This window comes from Saccopteryx leptura, chromosome 7 (assembly GCF_036850995.1).
Source record: "Saccopteryx leptura isolate mSacLep1 chromosome 7, mSacLep1_pri_phased_curated, whole genome shotgun sequence".
Classification (NCBI taxonomy): domain Eukaryota; kingdom Metazoa; phylum Chordata; class Mammalia; order Chiroptera; family Emballonuridae; genus Saccopteryx; species Saccopteryx leptura.
In genome coordinates this window covers 99,929,506-99,955,126 of record NC_089509.1, presented here as the reverse complement: position 1 = coordinate 99,955,126, position 25,621 = coordinate 99,929,506, and the positions used below count along the sequence as shown (strand labels likewise).

The following is a 25,621-nucleotide window of genomic DNA, read 5'->3' as shown; positions in this document are numbered from 1 at the left end:
TTTTGGGACATTTAAACTTGTTTATTCTTTAAATTGCTACTTGGATGTTTTTTAAGTCCAGTTTTTATTATTAAGAGACCATGAGCTGACAGGTAGTTATTTGTATGAACACAGCTCACCCTCAAATATCCAGGAAGAGAAAACATATAGCAGCAGGGGACAAGCTAAGGGGAAAAGTTTGGAGAATAGAAGAAATGCAATTATTTGAAAAAAGATAAAAACTGATGTTATATCACTTTAATATTAAATTATCTTAAAAAATAATCTTTAAGTGCTAAAATCTGAGATGGTACAGAGCCATCCAGTTAAGTGGGAGGAATTAGTTACATTATGTGTCACTGATTTTCACTCCATATTTGCTAGTGTTTACAAGGACCTTTTTCTTCTTGTTATAATGTACATTTTAGACTAAAATATGATTAAATAGATTGATAAAAATGTAAAATATGTGTCAAGCAGTATTTATTTCATACTGGGAATGCGTTCCTAATGGAAAGAAAAGATTGAGCTCTTAAACATTTTAGATCTATTTATGACTATTTTCTCCATTAAGACAAATACAAATTTTATTATTCTATATAGATATGGAGGTTGGAGTTTTGGGCTGCCTTTGACTGATGACCTTCGTTTTGATGTAACAGCAGTTCCTGCTAATAGAACACTTGCCAAGGTAAGTTATGAACTTTTTGCTAGGATGTCATAAAAATGGGAATGTGAACTTGAAATGTTCAAGTGTATTCACAAGGTAAAAACAAAACATGGGTACAATCAATTTGAAAAGTAGTCTGGCGTAACACATGCCTCCTAGCACAGTGATTTCAGTCCCACATAGGCACCCCGGAGAAACGTACACATTAGTACCAGGATACATGTACAAAAGTGTACTAGTCATGTTTCTCAGATTAGCCCAAAACAGCCCCAAGTGCCCATACACGGTAAGACAAACAAATACATTGTTACATATTCATTCAATAAACCTTTTAACAATAGAAATGAATAAACTCAGTTCTGTGTAATACACAGGCTAAATCTCCCAAACATTATTAATAAGCAAAAGGAAAGACAAAAAGGAATACATACCATAATTTTATTTACTATAAACATTGAGAATAGGTAAAACTCAACCACGTTGTGTAGGGGCAAGAGAAGTATGATTTGGAAGGCCATAGAGGGTCAGGGAGAAGTTATTCTGGATGCTGGCAATTTTTGTTTCTCAACCTGAGTGATGGTTCAACGGGTATACTCTTGTTATAATTTTTGTTAAACTAGACATTGTTTTATGTATATTTTCTTATGTTTTGTCATATATATCTGGCCTTTTTCTTTTCTTTTTTTTTTTTTTATATTTTTCTGAAGCTGGAAACGGGGAGAGACAGTCAGACAGACTCCCGCATGCGCCCGACCGGGATCCACCCGGCACGCCCACCAGGGGCGAGGCTCTGCCCACCAGGGGGCCATGCTCTGCCCCTCTGGGGCATCGCTCTGTCGTGACCAGAGCCACTCTAGCGCCTGGGGCAGAGGCCAAGGAGCCATCCCCAGCGCCCGGGCCATCTCTGCTCCAATGGAGCCTTGGCTGCGGGAGGGGAAGAGAGAGACAGAGAGGAAGGAGGGGGGGGTGGAGAAGCAAATGGGTGCTTCTCCTATGTGCCCTGGCCGGGAATCGAACCCGGGTCCCCCGCATGCCAGGCTGACGCTCTGGCCTTTTTCTTTAAAGAACATGGAAACTTAACAGAATTTGATGGAGATTAAAAAAAATCCTGTTGGCTCTTCTTTTCTCTAGATCATACGTATGTATGAAAACAAGCTAGAGTCACAGAATCACACACATATGATTATCCACATGATCGATGCTAGTCTTAGGAATTTTCACTTGCCCTTTCCATGTTTCTCATTTGGTAGTAAGACATAAGCAGACCTGGGGGAAGTGGAGACTAATATTCATTTAGTTATTGTTACAAACCAAGCGCTAGCATCACCTACTTCATCCTCACAACATCCTTGTGAGATTTTATTGATCCTATTTTAGCTGATTTTCACAAGGGCATGGAGAAAGGAAATAGTAGTCCTGAGTATTTGAGTGTTACTCCCTTTTGTTCTTTTTCTCCCTCTCTCAAAACACAGAGTAAATATTCTTGCATAAACAAAGGAGTTGTGCTATTCAATAATTTCTCTATAATCAGATATGTAATTTTAAAGTATCAACTGGCTTTCTTGAATTGAGGCTCACCGTTAATTTAAATCCCTCTGTTTTTATCATAGAAAGTAAAGTAACTCACTTTTTCCTGGGTTATAACTAGGAACAGAGCGTTATTGGGGTATTTCAAGGTTATCAACCTTATTGACACAATGCTTGTAAGGACACAATGCTTGTATATGCATTTAATTTTTTTTCTACACCTTGGAATATATGTCATCTGCTTTTATTATTATTTTTGAGAGTCAGAATGCCTTGGTTTTAGTCTGAGAATCACTTTATGTCACCCTCAGAAATGGGGATAATAATTTCTCCAGTTTATTTAAAACTGTGCCTAGTGAGAAGATGGGGATAAGTAATAACTCGGTGCTACCACACAGAAATGAAACTACTTTCACAATCTCTGTCCATCCCTAAATTGGAAACTTAGAGGTCTGTGGCCCATACTCTGGGGGATGGTTCATAATATTCCAGAATGAAATAAGCTATTGGGAACTGGTGCTCTGATTTTAAATATAAACTCTGTAGACTGTCAGATTGTAAAGGCAGCCTAATTTGTTTGAACACAGTCCTGACCTTGCCTCCTTTTGGAATTGAACAGGTATGGTATGATCCAGAAGGCTATCACTCCCTCCCAGCGTACCTCAACAGCCTGAATAATTTCCTCCTGCGAGTGAACATGTCAAGACATGACGCTGCCCGACACGGTAAAGTTACTTACACAGAGCTTCCTTTCCTGCGGCTTCTGTCACTCTCCACACAAAACTCACGTTAGCTCCTGTGCCCTCCCAGCGGCAAGTATCTTATTGGTACCTAAATCACAGATTTGCAAAAGGATTTTAGAAGTAACCACTGTCGAACTACCACCAGATGGAAGATTTGGGATAATCCCCTGAACTTCAGGGTAATTTTGCTTCGTCATTTATCAGTTCAGGGAGGTCATGCTGACTTCACGCTTCTTTCTGCTCTTCTACTTAGCAGTTATATCTCATAAGAAATTATTTTATAGCTATTAACTTGTATACAGGCTAAATATATTTTTTTAAAATAATGTAAGTAAATATTGAACACTAATCTAAACATGAAGACAAAACTGTTAAACTGTAAACTTCTATACTTGACCAAAAGTGTTACTGTTGATCGAGCACTTACCATATGACACATACTTTCTATGGAATGTCACAAGCAGCCTTTTGGGATGAGCATTATTGTTCTCTACTACTATTTATCTGGGCCTTGGAAGTAGGATTTGAACTCATGTCTGTCTGGCTCTTGCCTCTTCATTTTTCTAATACTTGTTAACTTCATGTTTCTATTACTCCTCCACCTGCAGCCAGGTCTAGTTTAGCTGGATTTCCCAAGAGGCTTTCATATAGTTTTAAAAATAGAATCTGTAATTTGAAAGGGACTGGTTTATTTTTTTCTAATTTCGTTACTGTCTATCAGACCATTTTTCCCTTCTTAAGGCTTGCTTAAATTATTTTGCCATACTGATGCTAAACATAATAATGATCAAGATGAAAATATACTAGAAACATATCTGCTGGCCCAGGCTGAGTTTCTCACCTGATAAGTAGGCTAGCCAATAAACTCCTGAGTAGGAAGAGAAGACACATGTCTTTGAAAAATGCTGAGGCCTACTTTTCTCACGCCTCCCTGCTGTTGGGCCTCAGAGTGTATGCAGATGTTCTGGTGATGGTACCTGTAAACTAGGGAGTCAGATACTCATTCTAGAAACAGAATCTTTTGGAATTTTTATTTCAGAGGAAACAGCATTTTTCCCAACTGCTCTGGCATTTTTCTAGCAGGAGAAACCATAAAAGAAAACAACAAGATTGATTGATAGTCCTGAGATTTAGAGCATCAGGAAAGGGCAGAGTCAAACGTGGTAAATTAAGTTAAATGGTGACTAAAGCCAGGTGAGTCTAGTGGAACCTGGTTTGAAATACTATTGAACACTTGACTTTCAGTAGGACGTCTTATTCAGAGCAACAGACATTTGCTGCTGTGACAGGTAATGAAAGTGCAAAAACTATAGAAATGCCTAGGGGGAAATGTAGCAAAGGTATGTAGGTGAGGACAAGAGCCCAGTGGTACATTTGAAGGGTCAGTTATTGAAACCTGTATTCAGATTTTATTTATAACTAGTGTTCTTTACCAAGACCAAAGCAATCTGAATCGCTCTGGACTCCAGCAAGCTAGTTCTGCCTTCTTCCTCTCTGTGTGTAAGTTATAGAGTATAAAGAATTAAGAATTCTGAAACATATACTAAACATATATTAAACCTAAAAGGAAATTTATTATTTTTTTAGTTGAAAAATAAGGCTTAGCTTGAATTTTACAGAAGTTAATAATAATATGTCTTCTATTTTTTTTTAATATCTTTTATTTAGACTTATGAAAGTGGTAGCCTTCCATCCTCTCTGGAAGGAGTTTGATTTCTTTAAAAGAAGACATCTCCATGTCCCCCTAAAATACCTGTGTTATTTTGTAATGCAGGAAAGGGATCTGCCGTGGTAATACTGCCTTTAGAAATCAGTTTAACCATTTCCCTGCCCCTTCCCCACCACACTAGCTGTTTTAAGGCATTTTTGTTGAATTGTACATGGGCTGAGGTTTTGCTTCAGCTGCACAATTGATTTTCTTTGAATACTCACATGCTATTAAAAATCTTTTAATTAGCTTTCCTTAACAATATCAGTATTTATTATATTTATGTGGTTTCTTCTCATAGCTAATTACACACAAAAGTTCTCTTCTTGTTTCTTAAAAAAATGTTAAGTTTGCTTGTTGTTACTAATAAATATTATACAATGATGCCCTTTTTCCAAATAACTGACACATTGTTTCCTCCACCTTGGTGTTTATTCTTACCCTTTATTGGGTTAGTAACAATGGTCAATGGGAAGTATCTCATTTCAGATTTACAACTGTGGAGACAACATAAAATACATTACCTTTAATGTATATTGTATGTGGGGGAAATAATTGAAATTTTAAGATCGACTAGATTTAAAAAAGCATTTGTTGATTAATCACTGGACTGAAAACCTAGGCTGCAAGCTGTGGAGCCCACAGAGAAGATTTTGATACTGACCCTTAACTCTTGACACGTTTGTTTGATCTTTCAGCTAAAGATATGTGTAAAAACAATTGGTTCGACCCCATTTTTCAGAGTATTTAAATGCACTTTTCAAAGATTCTTCTAGTAACAGAGAGTATTTCTGGATTCTGACACACAAAGCAGAAAAAATTTAAAAATGTCTTTCACCTGCCTATATTATAATTCAACAACTAGGTTTATGTAGGGTTCCAAGGAAAATTGAATCTCAGTAAAAAGAGAGCTCATTAATTTGCAAAACAAAAAAGACAAGAAAAGTTCATTCCCACAGTGATGTGATTAAAATTTTAGTTCAACTGGTTATTGCTGTTGTTAACTTATTTGTTTAACTTCAACTACATACTTTTTTTCCTTTAACATATAACAGTTGTAGAAGTCAATCTCAAAGCATGTATCATTTTACTTAATAAAAATTATGAATTTAAGTTAATTGAGAGAATATAACTTCAGAATAATTATATAGTATTTGGGTGTTGTGAAGAGGCCTTAATATACTAATACAATGAACATATGCTACGTGAGCAATACGTGAGAAAGTTCTTCCTTAGCTAATGACTGACTCTAGGAACACGTATGTCAGTGACATCTTTCTTCCATTCTCTATCATTCTTTTCCAAAGTTACTGCAGCAGAATAGACCTTGCCTTTACACTGTGGTCCTTTGGGAAGCTGTCACTCACCCCATTTTGACTCTGGCTAACCAACATCCTCCAGGGAAGAAGGGAACGAAAACTTTGCTTCTGACTCAGAAAGGGAAACTGACTGTGGGAGACCCCAGTAATTTATGACCATCTTGGACTCAAGTGACTACTTTTATGAAGCCAGCTAGTCTCTCTGAATCTCCCTGGATCTGTCCTAATGAAAACCCCTTGGGGGCGGCTGAAGCCCCAAGCCCCCCTGTGGTAGAATTCTAGAACAATGGCCACCTTAGAAGAGGTAAAGAGCAGGAGGGAGCCTCTTCTTCTGATACTTCCCCACCACAGCCAATAGCACAGTGAAGAAGGATGGAGGTGGTCAGTGTCTGTTCTTCAAGAGATCCGCGTATGATTGGGCTCCCTTTGAGTTGCTTCTGTATGTGCCATCAATTTTGGAAGTGCAGCAGATAACGAGAAGAAAGTGGGAAACAAGTACTTAAATATAATAGAGAGAAAAATGCTGTATAAGAAATGTAAATTCTTTCCCCTCCCTCAAAGTTCCATACACATTTTGAAAACATTTTTTCCCCTTTTGTGTCAGTGTCTCCAATCATATGGCATTGATGAGATTGGAATAAAATGGTTCTCCTTTAAAAGGATGATCCCCAAAGTAAAATTCTTTAGATCATAGCATAAGGAGAAAAGTATTGTGTATTATTCTCTAAAAATTGGTATTCCTGATGAACTGAATACCTACTAATGAAAAGAACTGTCTCTTTTCTTCAAGGCATCATTATGTACAGTCACCCTTATCCGGGAGTGCAGGACCAGGAACAAGCCACGTAAGTAGATGTATCTGGCATGACAACTTTGTCCTTGGCACAGCAGAGCCTCTGCATAAAGTTCTGTAATTGGAAATCACAGTTGTATCTGAATGAATGTCATTCTAGACAAGCTGGTAATATAAGTCACTGACAGGGATAAAAGGACGTTTCTGAAAGAGCGTACAGTGGGGTTGCCAAGTAGAGCTTGTTGACTGTAGATTCACAGAATCTGCGGCTTTTGTAAGTCAAGTGCATAAGTGCTTCATCATTTCAATTTCCCTGCATAGCATTTAAGTACTGTTTCTCTGTTCAAGACCTCTCTCCCCGGATGCACCCCGCAACCCTTGGAGACTGAGGTTTTTCTGTCAAATGTCCCCCAGTCAGTTCAGATGTGGTAGAGCTACACTCATTCCAGGGTCACAGCCAAGTCACGTAGAGGGTATTATCTGGCTGCCTTGCTAGAGGAATTATTTGTGCCACGGCCAATTCTTATACTGTTTTGTTGATGGTTTTAGTCATGAATCTTTCCAAAAGGAAAAGAGTTCCAAAAACTTATGTGTGCCTTCTTTCTTCCCCTCATTGCTCACTCCAGAATGAGCAGCTTAATCGATATTTTAGTGGCACTCTCCATCCTGATGGGCTACTCTGTCACCACCGCCAGCTTCGTCACCTATGTTGTCAGGGAGCATCAGACCAAAGCCAAGCAGTTGCAGCACATTTCAGGTGTCGGTGTGACATGCTACTGGGTAACAAACTTCATTTATGACATGGTGAGTAACCTCGTGGTACTCGTGGAAAAAACAGGACTTATTTGAGTACAAGACATTAGTTTTATACTTGAGATTTATTCGTGCCAGTTTGTTCAGAGTAGTACCACAGTGAGTCAATTAAGAAAAAAAGTGCTTTGCATCAAGCTTGTCGTTGCCCCATGGTTGGATGATGCAATAGAGCTGCATCTATTCTGTGGTCACCGAGAGACCACCTGCCCTGGTCTCTGCGGGCTGAGGACCACCCAGATCAGATCCCTGGGACACATAGTGAAGGCAGGTTCTTGGGCCCCACTTCAGAACTGTTAGACCCCTGTCTTGGAAATGGAACCTGGAAAATACAGTATGCGCTTTCAACAAAATTCTTCAAAATATCTAATGCACACTGAAGTCCAAGGACCACCACGGTGGAGTAAGAGGAGCTTTGCAGAATTGCCTTGCCCAGCGGTACCAAACAATCAAGCTGACGAAAGTTTAATCAACTAATAGTGAAAGTTTCAAAGTGGCAGCCTCTACCAAATGACACATTGGAGAAGATTGGTAGAAACAATAAAGGATGCATTTTATTGATAGCTCTCTCATTTGCATGAAATGGTCCCAAAGTTCAGTTGGTTTTTCTTGACTCCAAATGTGCCAGTATTGGCCAAAAGCCCAGGATGAGTATACTTTGCCTGGTGACTAGGTGAAATTGTCTGAGTTGCTGTAAAAACATTGGCTTAAAGGATTAGAGAGTAATTAACTGCATGTCCATTTTGTGAACGTATCCAGTGATGTCTGAGATGTATTTTGTTGTAAAAGTCAAATCTGAAGGAAGAGTAGTGACTCCTCTGGATTTAATAGGAGCTTTAATGTTAAGAAGGCTTAAAAGTACGCACTTCTATGCAGGACTACTATTTAGATTCTGCAATATATCTGGAGCTCACTCCAGTTTAGGAGAGGCCCCGCCCCCAAATTAAATTAGCATCTCTTTTATTGAGTGCATCTTGCTGTACACACTCAGCATTTAGTACTTATACTTGTCAGTGATGCACTGAGGTCTCTTTTCATCTACCTGTGATTCCAAGGATAAGAGGGACCTGCTGCTCGGCTGTTTTGCACAGACTGGCTCATGCTGATAGCCAAGCTTTAGAAATCAGCCATCTGAGAGAGTGCCAGCATTCAGAATGAAATCAGTGCTTTGAGCACTGAATCGAATGCAAGGGTACCTGGCTGTCTTATCTCTCTCACTGGACCTATGGCACCGAATCATCCCCAGTCTTGAAGCCTGGAAGCAGGAACACTAGGGACTCCATGTGTATCTTACACAGATGAAGGCTGGCTTGATCTCACATTGCAGGAGGCAACTTCAAGGGTGAAATCAATGTAAAATAAGCTAAACATTTACAAGCAACAGGAACATAAGTAGAAATTCATTCCCTCAACTATTTCTAGGTCAACTTGTTACAGGTTAAGAGGGCTACTGATTTTTCTTTAAAAATACTTGCCATATATTAAACTTTGTTTCACACATTCCCATAGGTCTTCTACTTGGTGCCTGTAGCATTTTCAATTGGTGTCATTGCCGTTTTCAAGTTGCCCGCTTTCTACAGTGGAAACAACCTGGGCGCCGTGTCTCTCCTGCTGCTGCTGTTTGGGTAAGCTGCAGGGAATGGAGAACGAACAGAACAAAACTCTCCTAGGCCCAGACGGAGCTGAAATCTCATTCACTAATTTACAGTTGCCTTGGGGTTTCGTTAGCCATGAGTGGAGACTAACAATACATTACACTTGCTAGTTCATAGTTTGTGAATGTTGTCATTAATAGTAATACCGACCACTAATGAGCACATACCAAGGGTCATGCTTAGCAATTTGCAAAAAAATGGAGGCTTTGGAGTGATCATAAAAATGCATATATGTGTGTAGATTTATATATTGACAAAATTTTAGTATATATAGCATTATGAGGTATGTATGTATTTATGTATATTTCTTTTATTTCCATTTTATAGGTATCTAAACCACATATATAATATTGTTTATATATTAGGGTAATACAGGTAATACAGATTGATATGACCAATGCTTAGAATAACAAATGCATGGGTAGTATCCATTCAGTCAGCAATTGCAGCTGACGAAGGATCGTTCTGTCTCTAGTTCTACTTCATTACCCCAAAGGTTGCTCAAGTATTTTCTCCAAAAAGACAGCCAGCTTCTAAGCATACCCTGTCTGCTTAGCTTGCTTACAGTAATACTATTATTTTCTTCAACTTTAAATTGTAAGATTTATGTTCATTACATTTATATTTCTGAAAAGAAAAAAAAATGGTCTTGCCTAATGGTAACACCATCTCTAGGAAGAATTAATTTGAAATTGTAATGATTTACAATTGTCCAAGGTTTCTTAGAAGAGAGGACTTTTACTGGCATTTTATAAATATCCTTTGGATTTTTGTTGTTAAAGAGAAGGATAGAAAAAGAGAGAGATCTAGTTACATGACTTGGCAATTCATTCCTAATAAATATTTGTTTTCATTTTGGAATGCCATCTAAGTGTGCATGTATGGATGGATGGATGTGTGCACGTTTATATTTAATAAAGGAGAATGAAGAAGCCATAAGTTTAATTCTTAGTATTATTTACATACAGGTATGCCACATTTTCTTGGATGTACTTGCTGGCTGGGCTCTTCCATGAAACAGGAATGGCTTTCATCACTTATGTCTGCATCAACCTTTTCTTTGGCATCAACTCCATTGTTTCCTTGTCGGTGGTGTACTTTCTGTCCAAGGAAAAGCCTAATGACCCGGTAAGGGCCTTTATTATTAGTCTGCTGAGCTTCAGTGGATGGTTCAAACGCTTCAACATGCCCAAGGCGGAAAGATTTTTCTGTATTTTGCATTCTCTAAATAGAAAAGAGGAATTTCATTACATTCTATTTAATTTAGTAGGGGAGAAACTACAGCCTTTTAAAATTCTTTTTAGGCTCCATCTAGGTTAATAACTATGATTGCATTTACGTACTCAGCAGCAAGACTCTTGAGATATGATGGGGCTCGAGTGGATGATGGAGTTGAAATCAGGTATAGTGTATGGCACTACAAAAATCATGCAACCAATCCGTCCGCTAAACTTTTTACTCATTAACAAATTGTTATGGTATGGTAGTGAGAAGGACCATGGCTTAGTTAGATGACTATGGGTTAAGATTTATTTCAGCATTCATGGGGGGAAAAATCCTAATTCATTCCCTTTCAATCACGTCTTGGCGCCTCCTTCATTGTAAGCATCACTTTCCATTCAGAGCTGACAATTATGATTAGCGAGAAAGAAGCACTCGCAGTGTCAGGCAATTGACTAGCAAAGAATAGAGAGGAAATAAAGTGAACTGAGGAAAAAACAAGCACACTCCAGGAGGAAGAAGAAAATTCATGAGGTGCACATGGTTGGCCCCGAGGGTGAATAACGTGAAAATGAACCGTTTGCTTCTCATTAAGATACGTTGTTTCCCTCCTTCCGTCTCATTTCACCATTTTAGTCCCTCTTCCGATAGAAATTACCTTCGGTTCTTAAACTGTACTGTACTAAATTCTTTTTTCAGTCAGGCACCAACTGATACCCCTGACTCAGACCCCAGAACCCTGATTCCTACATTTCTAACATCTAACGCAGATCTAGAAGTCATTCTGTCTCCAAGGTTTGGCCTGGCACCTTTGATCATCTCAGAATAATCAAGTCCTTTCTGCTTGAATTATAGCAATGAATCTCCACCATTTGCATACAGTGGATATTTATATGCAAATTAAGCATGCATTTGAAATCATTGCCAATCTAGATAAGCTTCTCAGGTTCCAAAATTTGTCTATATCTAGTTTTAAGTTTTTGTCAAGTTGTTGGATGTCTAACACTGAGCTTCATTTTTATCTCTCTTATTTCAGACTTTAGAACTTATTTCTGAAACCCTCAAGCGCATTTTCCTGATTTTTCCACAATTCTGTTTTGGCTATGGGTTGATTGAACTTTCTCAACAGCAGTCGGTCCTGGACTTCTTAAAAGCATATGGTGTGGAATACCCAAGTGAAACCTTTGAAATGGATAAACTGGGTGCAATGTTTGTGGCTTTGGTTTCTCAGGGCACCATGTTCTTTTTCTTGCGAGTCTTAATCAATGAATGGCTGATAAAGAAATTCAGGTAAATACAGTGAAAATATAGTATTTGATATCCATGACGAAACTCAATTTAGAATATTTGGGGAGGGGTCAATATGTCTAAGCTTTTCCATTGGTATGGAAATGTTTTGCTCAATTTTTTTTTTTGTAGCATGATACACCATTCATTTCATTCAGTAAATAGTTATAAATTTTATTATTTGTCTCCAAGTATTGCTTGCTTTAGACTGGAGAGTAGTAACATTAAGCAGCACTGTGAGCTGTAAAGAGATTAAGACTGAGTGGTGGTGAGAAAATATGTACATAAACAACAGATGTGACCTGTTTATGTTGAGTTTGGAAGAATAGAAAATAGAAAAGGGGAAAGAAGATTGAGTATGTAGCATATCAGTAATAGATTGGGGAAATATTGAAAAAATGGTGAATATGTAGCATATTAGCAATGGATTTGGAAAAAGAAAATTGAAAAATTGAGAATAGAATCATAAATATACCTATATTAACCCAGCAATTTTATTTCTAGGAATTTTTTCTACAGATATGCTCACAAACATGTAGAATTATATATGTATAAAATTATTCATCATAACAACAATTTCCTAGTGGCAAAAGAAAACAATCTAAATGTTCTTTATTTAGAGACTGGTTAAATAAATTATATGCATACATTCATGAATTAAATACCATTCAACCATTAGACAGAATGACACAGTTATCTGTATAATATTTTGGAACACTTCTAATAATTATTAAGTGAAAAATGCAGGGTTTGGAACTATGTGTAAACTATATTAGCATTTGAGTTAGAAAAGAAATATATGTTTATGCAAACATATGCATAGACTATCTAATTACGTGTGCCTGTGCTGAAAAGAACTGTATATATTTGAAGGAGATTTATTTTTCACTATGTATTCCTCGGTACCATTTTAATTTTAATACATGATGTGCATATATCACCTTTCAGAAAATATAACTTAATAATAATAAAAGAAATGATAAGAGCAAAGAAAGAAAGAAATCTTGGAACATATTTGAAAAATGAGCAACACAATTTGTTTTGAACAGAATGAATGCAATGAAATATTAGGAGCTAGAGTGTGTGGTTGGAAGATTATGAAGTTTATTGAATGCTTGGTTAAAGAGATATAGATTGGACTTTGTTCAACAAACAGTAGTTCATTAAAGGTTTTTGAACAGAGAGCAGCACGACCAAAGGGTGCCTTAGGAGTTGTGATTTTGTGGACAGTACCGATTGGAATGAAAGATTCAGAGACACCGGAGTAATTTGAGGTTTCTGGAAAAATCTAGGTGAAAAAGAGTGAAGGACTATGATGGTAATAGAAATTGACAGCAAATGATCAATGACAATGGCTGAGTATTATAAGATGTTTCTAGTCAGCAGACTGGCTGTGTGAGTGGATTTTGGAATGGGAAAGATTTAAAGAAAACATTACAGTTGGAATCTCTGGGAATATCATTAGAAGACAGATAGACATTGGAAGGAAGACCTAAACTGATTTGTTGGGTTTTTAATTTTTTGATTGGTCTGCTTTCGTATTTATTAAGCAAGACACTGTGGTGGGTTTGAGACCTATTGAGTTTTCAAGGCAAATAACCATAACATATTGGATAGATCCTACGTGAGACATTCACAGTAAAAAGAATATAGAAGAACATTTATATTATTCATAATAAAAAGAGAAATAAGATTTTTAAAAAGGAGACCATTGATTATAAAATTGTAAGTGTTGAGTCTATTATTGACTTTTGTGTCTGTCCAAAAGTAACTTTCAAACATAAACTGACCTCCTTATTGCTAAAATTAGAAATCTGAATTATATTAGTGAATCTGTAGGCATTCAAGGCATGGAAAGCAAAAGCCGTTTTTCAAATATCATCGTGACTATGATGAAGGGCATTCATACACTTTTTAAGTCATTTGAGTAGCATAATGTATAAGAAGTTTAAAACAAACCTAGTATGTGATAGCACACTTTTGGTGCAGTAAGAATCCAGTAAAGCATGTCGAAATTGAATGGTGCCATTTCAGAACCGTTGATGCAGATCATTGGGTTCATTTTTTTAGACTCTTCTTCAGAAAGTTTAATTCTTCACCTGCAATTGAGACAATAGATGAAGATGAAGATGTGCGAGCTGAGAGATTAAGAGTTGAGAATGGTGCAGATGAGTTTGACCTGGTCCAGCTCCACCGTCTCACAAAGACCTACCAACTCATCCACAAAAAGATTATAGCTGTGAACAACATCAGCATTGGGATACCCGCTGGGGAGGTAAGGAACAATGTTTCATTTCTAACTTTCCTTCATGTTGGCATAGTAAGTGGTAAACACAAACCTTCATCTTTTCTTCTAGAGATATGAAAGTCAACTTCTGAACCTTTTGATGGATTCTATGTATAAAATTTACAAGGGTCCTTGTGTTATTTACCCTCTTAATCTTCCCTCTTGATAAGTCGGGTTTATCACACACTCAGTCCTGAGCCCCTGCCCAAGCTACTATCCTCCCTGGGTTGGGCTTTCAGTCTAGGAGCTTGGGCAGGGGTGCTTTCTTCAATGTTGAGTATCTAGGCCTCTTCAAAAGAGAGCATAAAGAAATCTGTTGTTGGAAGTGAGGTCCCAACACTGAATCCTTTTTTATTCTTGCTATTTTTATAGAAGCAACATTAAGGCAGCTTTGAAAGGAGGAAGAGAATTTAGGCATTGCCTTTAGTTTTCTGAGCAGAGCTGCAAAATAAATGTGTCAAATTTATTTGATAGCATATAGAAATTATGGCTTCAGTAGCTTCTTCAATAATGTTGTTATTAAAGTTTGAATAATGTGAAATGTATAAATACAATTACTTTGTCAGGTTAGTATATCTTGGGTATTTTATCATGTCACACACAGGTGTGCTATAATATATATATATATATCAATATATATAAAACAAGTCATGTGTGTGTGTGTTTACAAATGTTCAAATGGAGTTACTGGGAAAATAGGAAAAGATACATAGGTACCGATGTGTTTTAATAATTTTTATTTTGCAATTATAGTTGACATACAAATTATATTAGTTTCAAGTGTGCAACTCAGTGATTAGACATTTCTATAACTTATGAAGTGATCATCTCCATAAATCCAGTACCTATTTGGCATCATACATAGTTATTACAATATTATTGACTATATTCCCTATGCTGTACTTTACATCCCCATGACTATTCTGTAACTACCAATTTAGAACCTATTTGTTTTAAAATAGAAAGTTTTATCAATCGCCAACCAAGCACTATGCATGAATAATTCCAGTGATTTATTTTTCTTGGGAATTTATTTTACCCAAGAAAGAGATACAATAGTCACATATCTTTGGTTTGAATCAAGGTTTACATCTTTTATTTTTCCTCCCTCTAACCAGTGCTTTGGCCTTCTTGGGGTGAACGGGGCAGGAAAGACCACTATCTTCAAGATGCTGACTGGAGACATAATTCCTTCAAGTGGAAACATTCTGATCAGGAATAAGACTGGGTATGAAAAGCAAATGCTTTAATTTACCAAGCACGATATAACTGAAGGAGAAAAATAAAGCAAATTCTTAATGCTACTTTATGGTTATATTATTAAATGGTTATAATAATTAAATATCATATTAAATTAATTATGTATTCTTTCAACATGAAATTAATTATATATTCTTTTAACTGTGATGGTGGGATTATTTTACCTCTTTTTTTTTTATAAGAATCACTAGTCACCATGATCAAAATAAAGATGCCTTCCCGACATCTGGAGATGAGGGTATCATCTTTCCAAACTCATTTGTGTTTCCGATTCTCTCAATTCAGCTCCCTGGCTCACGTTGACTCCCACAGCTCACTGGTTGGCTACTGTCCTCAGGAAGATGCCTTAGATGACCTGGTAACTGTGGAAGAACATCTATATTTCTATGCCAGGATACATGGAATTCCAGAAAAAGATATAAAAGAAGTGAGTCTAAGTGACAAACTAAATCATTTGAAAACCATATTGTTTCCACTTCTCACCCAACCACAAGACCAAACCCACTTCTGGAAAGCTATGACATGTCCTACTGGCTGTGATAGTGGATCCAGTATTAAATTGATTGCGCACATCGCATACACGCCTATGATCTCAGCTTTAGGAGTGCCTCAGCCAGTGTTGGTTCAGTTACTTCTTCAGAATGATCTACTAAAGCAGTGGTATTCAACCTGGTCCCTACTGCCCGCTCGTGGGCCTTCCAGCTTTCATGGTGGGCGGTAGCAAAGCAAGCAAAGTATAAATAAAAAGATAGATTTAACTATAGTAAGTTGTTTTATAAAGATTTATTCTGCCAAACTTAGCAAAAATCCGACATAAAGTACTTGGTAAGTAATTATTATTATATGCTTTAACTTGCTGTAACTCTGCTTTATAAATTCTATAAAGTAAAGTTACTTCCCTACTTTATAAATCACCATTACTGTGGAACCAATGGGCAGTTAGAAAATTTTACTACTAACAGAGATACAAAAAGGGGCAGTAGGGGCCCTGGCCAGTTGGCTCAGTGGTAGAGTGTCGGCCTAGCGTGCAGAGGTCCCGGGTTCGATTCCTGGCCAGGGCACACAGGAGAAACGCCCATCTGCTTCTCCACCCCTCCCCCTCTCCTTCCTCTCTGTCTCTCTCTTCCCCTCCGCAGCCGAGGCTCCATTGGAGCAAAGATGGCCGGGCGCTGGGGATGGCTCCTTGGCCTCTGCCCCAGGCGCTAGAGTGGCTCTGGTCACAACAGAGCCACGCCCCGGAGGGGCAGAGCATCGCCCCCTGGTGGGCAGAGTGTTGCCCCTGGTGGGCGTGCTGGGTGGATCCCGGTCGGGGCGCATGCGGGAGTCTGTCTGACTGTCTCTCCCGGTTTCCAGCTTCAGAAAAACACACACACACACACACAAAAAAAAAAAAAAAAAAGGGGGCAGTAGGTATAAAAAGGTTGACTACCCCTACACTTGCCCTGGCTGTGGGTGGAGCATCGCTTGGTGATGTCTGTATACCCATTAGTGTCCAGCTAAGTATTGAAACATGGAAATACCCATAAAATGCCAAAGTAAAATAGAATAGCTTCCATTTTGATTTTTTAAATATGGTTTGTACTTCACTAGAATGATTTGCCTTTGTAGTGGAATGGTTAACCTTTCGGGCAGTTTCCTATGCTTCTGCAAGCACAGGGACCTGTTGAAATCCTCCTAGGATTCCACTGTTTGCCAGGGCTACTTAAGCATGAAAATTGCCACAAATACACCTGATCCTCAGTTAATGTGCTAAAAGTTCAGATACTGGGTCAGTCTTAAAAAGACGTAAAGCCTTTGTGACAACTCATCCCTCAGTAAGAAGAAAGATAAAACAATGATGACAATCAATGAGAAACCTGCTTTGAGAAAGGCTTAATTCTGCTTTAGCTCTTTCAAGCTTTACAAGGAAATCCTGTGTTAACGTAGCAGAAAGAACAGTCTGTAACTGTAAACACAAACATACATACACTCACAGACACATGTGTCTATCTGCACATATCTTTTTTTATTGATTTTAATTTATCGTGTTTACAAAGATTCTACTGTTTCCCCAAATGCATCCCCCCACCCCCGTACTCCCCTCAACATCTCCCTTGCTCCCTCCTAATAGTACCCTCCTCCCTTCCCTTCAGGTTTATCCCATCCTATCATCCCCTTTTCCTCTGTCCTCTTTTCCTCTGGTCCCTTTGATCCCTCCTCTGTCTCAATTCCGTTTCTCAGTTCTCATTGTTCATTGGATTCCTCAAATGAGTGAGGTCATATGATATTTTTCTTTTTCTGGCTGGCTTATTTCAGTTAACGTAATATTTTCCAGGTCCCTCCATGTTCTTGCAAAAGATAAAATTTCCTTCTTTTCTTTGGCTCCATAGGATTCCATAGTATATATGTACCACAGCTTTTTAATCCACTCGTCCACTGATGAATACTTGGGCTATTTCCAGACCTTTGCTATTGTGAACAATGCTGACATAAACATGGGGGTGCATTTCTCCTTTTCAAACAGTGCTATGATGTTCTTGGGGTATATTCCTAAAAGTGGGATAGCTGGGTCAAAAGGTAGCTCGAGTTCTAATTTTTTGAGGAATCTCCATACTGTTTTCTACAGTGGTTGCGCCAGTCTGCATTCCCACCAGCAGTGCAGGAAGTTTCCCTTTTCTCCACATCCTCGCCAGCATTTATTGTGTGTTGTTTTGTTGATGAGCACCATTCTGACTGGTGTGAGGTGATATCTCATTATGGTTTTAATTTGCATTTCTCTAATGATTAGTGATGTTGAGCATTTTTTCATATGCCTATTGGCCATCTGTATGTCCTCTTTGAAGAAGTGTCTATTCATTTCTTTTGTCCATTTTTGGATTGGATTGTTTGTCTTCCTGGTATTAAGTTTTACAAGTTCTTTATAAATTTTGGTTGTTAACCCCCTATCAGATGCATTGTCAAATATATTCTCCCATTGTGTAGTTTGTCTTTTTATTCTGTTCTTATTGTCTTTAGCTGTGCAGAAGCTTTTTAGTTTGAAAAAGTCCCATTTGTTTATCCTGTCTTTTATTTCACTTGCCTGTGGAGACAAATCGACAAATATAGATATTGCTGCGAGAGATGTCAGAGAGCTTACTGCCTATGTTATCTTCTAAGATGCTTATGGTTTTACGGCTTACATTTAAGTCTTTTAACTATTTTGAGTTTATTTTTGTGAATGGTGTAAGTTGGTGGTCTAGTTTCATTTTCTTGCAGGTAGCTGTCCAATTTTCCCAACAACATTTGTTGAAGAGACTGTCTTTACTCCAATGTATGTATGCTCTTACCTCCTTTGTCAAATATCAGTTGTCCATAAAGGTGTGGGTTTATTTCTGGGTTCTCAGTTCTTTTCCATTGATCTATATGCCCATTCTTATGCCAGTACCAGGCTGTTTTGAGTACAATGACCTTATAATATAACTTGATATCCGGAAGTGTGATACCTCCCACTTTATTCTTCCTTTTCAAGATTGCTGAGGCTATTTGTGTTCTCTTTTGGTTCCATATAAATTTTTGGAATATGTGTTCTATATCTTTGAAGTAAGTCATCGGTATTTTAATCGGTATTGCATTGAATTTGTAAATTGCTTTGGGTAATATAGACATTTTAATGAAGTTTATTCTTCCTAACCATGAGCATGGTATATGCTTCCACTTGTTTGTATCTTGCCTGATTTCTTTTATCAATGTTTTATAATTTTCTGAGTACAAGTCTTTAATCTCCCTGGTTAAATTTATTCCTAGGTACTTTATATTTTTGGTTGCAATGGTAAAGGGGATTGATTCCTTAATTTCTCTTTCTGACAGTTCATTGTTACTGTATAAAAATGCCTCTGATTTCTGAGTATTAATTTTATGTCCTGCCACCTTGATGAATTCATTTATCAGGTCTAGTAGTTTTTTGACTGTGACTTTAGGGTTTTCTATATACAATATCATATCATCTGCAAATAATGATAGTTTTACTTCTTCTTTTCCAATTTGGATGCCTTTTATTTCTTTTTCTTGTCTGATTGCTGTGGCTAGGAATTCCAGGACTATGTTGAATAAGAGTGGTGAAAGGGGGCACCCCTGCCTTATTCCTGATCTTAAGGGGATTGCTTTTCATTTCTGCCCATTGAGTATGATGTTGGCTGTGGGTTTGTCATACATGGCCTTTATCATGTTGAGGTATGTTCCCTGTATTCCTACTTTGCTGAGAGTTTTGATCATGAATGGATGCTGGATTTTTATCAGATGCTTTTTCTGCATCTATTGAAATTATCATGTGGTTTTTCTCCTTCCTTTTGTTTATGTGATGAATCACATTGATTGATTTGTGAATATTGTACCAGCCTTGCCTCCCAAGAATAAATCCCACTTGATCATGGTGTATGATTTTTTTCATATATTGCTGGATCCAGTTTGCTAATATTTTGTTGAGGATTTTAGCATCTAAATTCATCAGGGATATTGGCCTATAATTTTCTTTCTTTCTTTGTGTTGTCCTTGCCTAGTTTTGGAATCAGAATTATACTCGCCTCATAAAAGGAGCTTGGAAGTCTTCCTTCCTCTTGAATTTTTTGAAATAGCTTGAGAAGGATAGAAGTTAGTTCTTCTTTGAATATTTGGTAGAATTCACTTGTGAAGCCATCAGGCCCAGGACTTTTCTTTTTTGGGAGTTTTTTGATAACTATTTCAATCTCATTTGTTGTAATTGATCTATTTAGGTTTTCTGATTCTTCCAGATTAATTTTTGAAAGATTATATGTTTCAAAGAATTTGTCCATTTCATCTAGGTTGTCTAGTTTTTTGGCGTACAGTTCTTCATAGTATTTTCTTACAATATTTTGTATTTCTGTTGTGTCAGTTGTTATTTCTCCACTCTCATTTCTAATTTTATTTGGTTGAGTCCTCTCTCTTTTTTTCTTGGTGAGTCTGGTTAAAGGTTCATCGATCTTATTTACCTTTTCAAAGAACCAGCTCCTGGTTTCATTGATCCTCCGTATTGTCTCTTTAGCCTCTATGTCATTTATTTCCACTCTGATCTTTATTATTTCCTTCCTTCTACTAGCTCTGGGCTTTACTTGATGTTCTTTTTCTAGTTCTTTTAGATGTAGGGTCAAGTTGTTTATTTGAGCTTTTTCTAGCTCTTGAGGTATGCCTGTAATGCTATGAACTTCCTTCTCAGGACTGCTTTTGCTGTGTCCCATAAATTTTGAGTTGATGTATGCGCATTATTGTTTGTTTCTAGGAATTTTTTAATTTCTTCTTTGATCTCATTGTTTACCCATTCATTATTTAATAACATGCTACTTAGTTTCCAAGTGTTTGAGTATTTTTCACTTTTTCTGTTGTGGTTGATTTTTAGTTTCATGCCATTGTGAGCAGAGAAAGTGCTCGATATGATTTCAATCTTCTTAAATTTGTTGAGACCACTTTTGTTCCCTAACATGTGGTCTATTCTAGAGAATGTACCATGAGCACTTGAGAAGAATGTATATTCCTCTGTTTTAGGGTGAAATGTTCTGAAGATATCTATTAAATCAAATTGATCTAGTATGTCCTTTAAGTCTGCTGTTTCTTTGTTAATTTTCTTTCTTGAGGATCTATCTAGTGATGTTAGTGGGGTATTGAAATCCCCTACTATTATAGTATTGCTGTTGATCTCACCCTTTAAATCCATCAAAGTCTGCTTTATATATATAGGTGCTCCTATTTTAGGTGCGTAGATATTTATAATGGTTATATCTTCCTGTTGGATTGCTCCCTTTATCACTATGTAGCGACCTTCTTTATCTCTAACTATAGTCTTTGTTTTATTTTTTTTTATTTTTTTTTAATTTTATTTATTCACTTTTAGAGAGGAGAGAGACAGAGAGGGAGAGAGATGAGAGAGACAGAGAGAGAGAAGGGGGGGAGGAGCTGGAAGCATCAACTCCCATATGTGCCTTGATCAGGCAAGCCCAGGGTTTCGAACCGGCAACCTCAGCATTATAGTCTTTGTTTTAAAGTCCATTTTGTATGATATAAGTATTGCTACCCCAGCTTTTTTTTTTCATTTCCATTTGCGTGAAATATTTTTTTCATCCTTTTATCTTCAGTCTATGTGCATCTTTTGTTTTAAGGTATGTCTCTTATAGACAGCATATGTAAGGGTCCTGTTTTCTTATCCACGCTACTACCCTATGTCTTTTGATCAGATCATTTAATCCATTTACATTTAAGGTTATTATTGATATGTAGTTGTTTATTGCCATTTTATTCTTTAAACTGTATTCCTCTTTTGCTATATTCTTTTTCTCCTTTGATCTGTTTACAACAGGTCCCTTAGCATTTCTTGCAGCCTTGGTTTGGTTGTAGTGAATTCCTTGATTTTTTTTTTTGACTGGAAAGCTTTTTATTTCTCCTTCAATTTTAAATGATAGCCTTGCTTGATAAAGTAGTCTTGGTTGTAGGTTCTTGTTCTGCATTACTTTGAATATTTTTTGCCATTCCCTTCTGACCTCAAGTGTTTCTCTTGAGAAGTCGGAAGTCATCCTTATGTGGGCTCCTTTGTAGGTGATAGTCTTTTTTTCTCTAGCAGCTTTTAATATTTTCTCTTTATCACTTAGCTTTGGTATTTTAATTATGACGTGTCTTGGTGTTGATATCTTTGGGTTTCTCTTTAATGGAGTCCTCTGTGCTTCTTAAACATGTGAGATGTTTTCCTGCCTTAATTGAGGGGAGTTTTCAGCTATGATATGCTTGAACAAAGTCTCTATCTCTTGTTCTTTCTCTTCTTATTCAGGAACCCCTATGATGCAGATGTTATTTCTCTTTATGTTGTCACAGAGCTCTCTTAGAGTTTCCTCAGACTTTTTGAGTCTCTTTTCTTTTTTCTGCTCTGCTTCCATGCCTTTATTTATCTTGTCCTCTAACTTGCTGATTCGATTCTCAGCCTCATTCATCCTGCTTTTAATTCCTTCCATTGTGTTCTTAATTTCTGATTTTGTATTTGTCATTTCTGACTGATTCTTTTTTATTATTTCAATATTCTTTTTTTATATTTGCTATCTCTTTATTTAGGTGTTTGTAATGACCATCTATTGTTGTTCTAAGATCTTTAAGCATCCTAACAATTGTTATTTTAAACTCTGCATCTGGTAATTTGGTTTTATCTGACTCATTCTGGTTCTTTTCTGGGGATTTCTCTTGATTCATTTGGGTTGCATTTCTCTGTCTTCTCATTTTTTCTGTGTATAAGAAGGTTTTGGCCACTGGAGTCCAATGGGTGTGGCCTCTGTGTTCCCTAGGTGTGGTCTGTCTGCAGGCCTGCTACCCCCTCTCCCAATGCCTAGGGCGTTCAGGTATGGGCATTGCTGGTGTCGGCCTGCTGCAGCTGTCACTATGGTTTCCGCCTCTCTTCCACAGGAGGGGCTGTGTTCCTATCTGCACATATTTTTGGTTGGAGAATTACACTGGAAAATAAGCTTCCACAGAATTGCTTTTATCTTTAAATTACTATTAATTATTTTTTTTCTTTGAGACAAGGGAGATAGACTCCCACATATGCCCCCACTGGAACCCACTTGGCAACCCTCATCTGGGGCCAATTCTCAAACCAATTGAGCCACTGTCTTTGGGAGGAGAAGAGGGAGATAAGGGGGAGAGGGAGGGAGAGAGAAGCATATGGTCACTTCTCCTGTGTGTTCTTCCCAGGAATTAAACCCAAGCCATTCACACACCAGGCCATCCATATGCTGGGCTGATGCTTTATCCATTGAGCCAACCAGCCAAGCCAGATTATTATTAATTTGTAAGTGGATCTTTGAAAATAGCATAAAATTTATGTTGAGTTTAAATGTCTTTACTTTTTCAGGTATGTATTTCTTCACTATTAAAGTTTCTTTTCACAGACAGCTTCTCTATCTAGAGCTTTAGAGTTTTGGTAGGAGAAGGTGAAGCTGACTCTCTTTTTGGCCCACAGACTGTTCATAAACTCCTGCGGAGGCTCCACCTGATGCCCTACAAGGACAGAGCTACCTCTATGTGCAGCTATGGCACAAAGCGAAAACTGTCCACCGCCCTGGCCTTGATAGGGAAGCCTTCTATCCTGTTGCTGGTAAGAGAGTCGTGAAAAAGGCTATTCCATAATTAGAACCACATATCCAAGTGTGTGTCTAATATTTTATTCTCACTTTTGGAATCAACATTTATGAAGAGCTCACTGTGTGCTGGGTAATTTGTAAAGCAGTTTCCCTATACTATCTCATTAAAGGACTTCATCTCAGCAAATGATATGTTGCCACAATAGTGTGCCCTCAAAAAGTTTTTGTCTGAAACTGTGTTACAGCCAATTTTGGAGAAAACACTTGGTATAGGAGTGGGAAGTAGCTGGAACAGAGTCAGGGCATACAACTGAGTCTGTAATGGAATGCAGCAGAATTTGATTCCCAGTTACTGAAGAAATCAGTTCTATTGGTAACTGACCAGGTGAACTAACATATTTTTAAACATCTAGAAAGGAGAAAAGACACATTTTAAGACAATATGTGGTGCTAAATTTTATTTCCTTCTTACTGAAAATTGTAAGTTACCTAGCTTGGGATGTGATCAATAATCTGCCATTCTATTTTATCTAAATTTTTTGAAGATGAGAAATGCATTCCACATTCATATTTTCTTTAAGAGCTAGAAAATTAAATCAATCACCTGGAAATGTACAGTACACACAGGGGTAGCATAGCATTCTGCTCCCCAGGTCAAATATTGTAAAAAAAAAAATTGTTTATTTCAGAGAAATAAGCTTGCCCTTCTTTTGGAAGATACCTTTCATTTAAGGTCATCTGAACTCAAAAAGAGCTATAAGTATATGCAATAAAAATCCACTTATAAATCACCACGTTATTCTTGGGGTTAAGTCACGCAGAGGGTCAGTTCACATAAACTGCCCAGATAGGGTGATGCACAGCTGACCTTCTTAGAATATCAGAGCCTATAATGTGTTCCATCCCTGCTAGTCAATGCTTATAATGGAATTTTATTATAGAAGTGTCTCTTAAATTGAAGAAAACAATCCTTAGGCACTCCTGTGAGACAACAAATAAAGTACTTCAAAAAGTTGAAAGTGCTATGCAAATGTGATGTATTAATGAGTGTTGCTGAAATACAGGCCATGAGAGAAAGATACTATATTTTATTTTATATGTGTTTACAACATATGCTGTTATCATCAAAAATAGCCATGACAATATATACCCTCTACTGTTTCCCCAAATTATCCCTTATTTCTTTCTTTACATTTAAATTTAAGCCCTTACTATAAAAACAAGCCTTTGGCCATCCTGTGTACACCCTTTCTAGTACAGATACATATTTTTAATTTTTATCAAATCTTAACCTATAATTTGTTGTTTAATCATCTATTAGAACCTTATCATTGCTTGTTTAGACTAGACATTGCTACATTTCTAATTATATGTCTGAACAATTTTCAAAACATCTTTTGCTTTTCAAACATAATTTATATCTTTCTACTTGGCATTTTCTGCAAATCTTAGGCTTATTTCCCCAAGGAGTATAAAATTTCAATTAATGACATAAAACTAAAAAAATGCACCTCCAGTGTACGAACTGAAACATCAGGCTGTGTTCTTTTCACTTCACATGGCGGATTATCACGCACCGCCACGCTGCGCTGTCACAGAGAAGCAGCGGTCCTGGGGCTGGGACCTCAACTATGCATGTAACAATGTGGTACTAAATGTGAAAACTCTGCTTTTCCCATGACTGAAGCAGAAATTCTTCCAAAGAAATATAAGAGACAAGTGTAAAGTAACAGGGTGTCAACTTCCATGCGATACTTTTTAAAAATGGATTGACAATTTCAAATGATTAATTTTGAGTTTTTTGACAGCAGCAGAAAGAAGTCTATTAGGTATAAAACAAGTTAGTCATCGGACTTTGCCAAGTGATTTCTGTTCAGAGCAAGTGAGATATAGTGATTCAGGTAAAAAAAAAAAAAAAACCTCATCAAAAATTAATTAATTTGATACATTTTTCTTGTAACTGTCTGTGAAGGATGAGCCAAGCTCTGGGATGGATCCGAAGTCAAAACGGCACCTCTGGAAGATTATTTCAGAAGAAGTGCAGAATAAGTGTTCCGTCATCCTCACATCTCACAGGTAAACTGCGTGCGGGAGCTTCAGGCCAATGGGCACGATTCTAGGACGACCGATGGGAAAAGGGAGTCTCTGTGTAATATATATTGATAATGAAAGTCCACAATTAGATGAAAGTATTTTATATGTACAGTCTTAGGAGCAAGTCAGACAAGTTACATGGCGAGAATCCAGCTCTGAGTTGGGACAGGGCCTCAGCAAC

The 25,621-nt window shown here is 37.4% G+C and overlaps 1 protein-coding gene across 2 annotated transcripts in view; it reads left to right on the top strand.

Annotated features, from left to right (window-relative positions):
• ABCA12 (ATP binding cassette subfamily A member 12) overlaps positions 1-25,621 on the top strand; it is a 179,895-nt gene that overhangs the window by 146,580 nt on the left and 7,694 nt on the right. For both annotated transcript variants that reach the window (XM_066345995.1, XM_066345994.1), the window contains 12 exons: positions 583-670; positions 2,796-2,901; positions 6,737-6,791; positions 7,366-7,543; positions 9,059-9,174; positions 10,173-10,332; positions 11,462-11,715; positions 13,783-13,987; positions 15,118-15,227; positions 15,545-15,686; positions 23,226-23,360; positions 25,319-25,422. In XM_066345995.1, the coding sequence (XP_066202092.1) occupies positions 583-670; positions 2,796-2,901; positions 6,737-6,791; positions 7,366-7,543; positions 9,059-9,174; positions 10,173-10,332; positions 11,462-11,715; positions 13,783-13,987; positions 15,118-15,227; positions 15,545-15,686; positions 23,226-23,360; positions 25,319-25,422 (1,653 nt within the window). The remainder of the gene's footprint in view (positions 1-582; positions 671-2,795; positions 2,902-6,736; positions 6,792-7,365; positions 7,544-9,058; positions 9,175-10,172; positions 10,333-11,461; positions 11,716-13,782; positions 13,988-15,117; positions 15,228-15,544; positions 15,687-23,225; positions 23,361-25,318; positions 25,423-25,621) is intronic.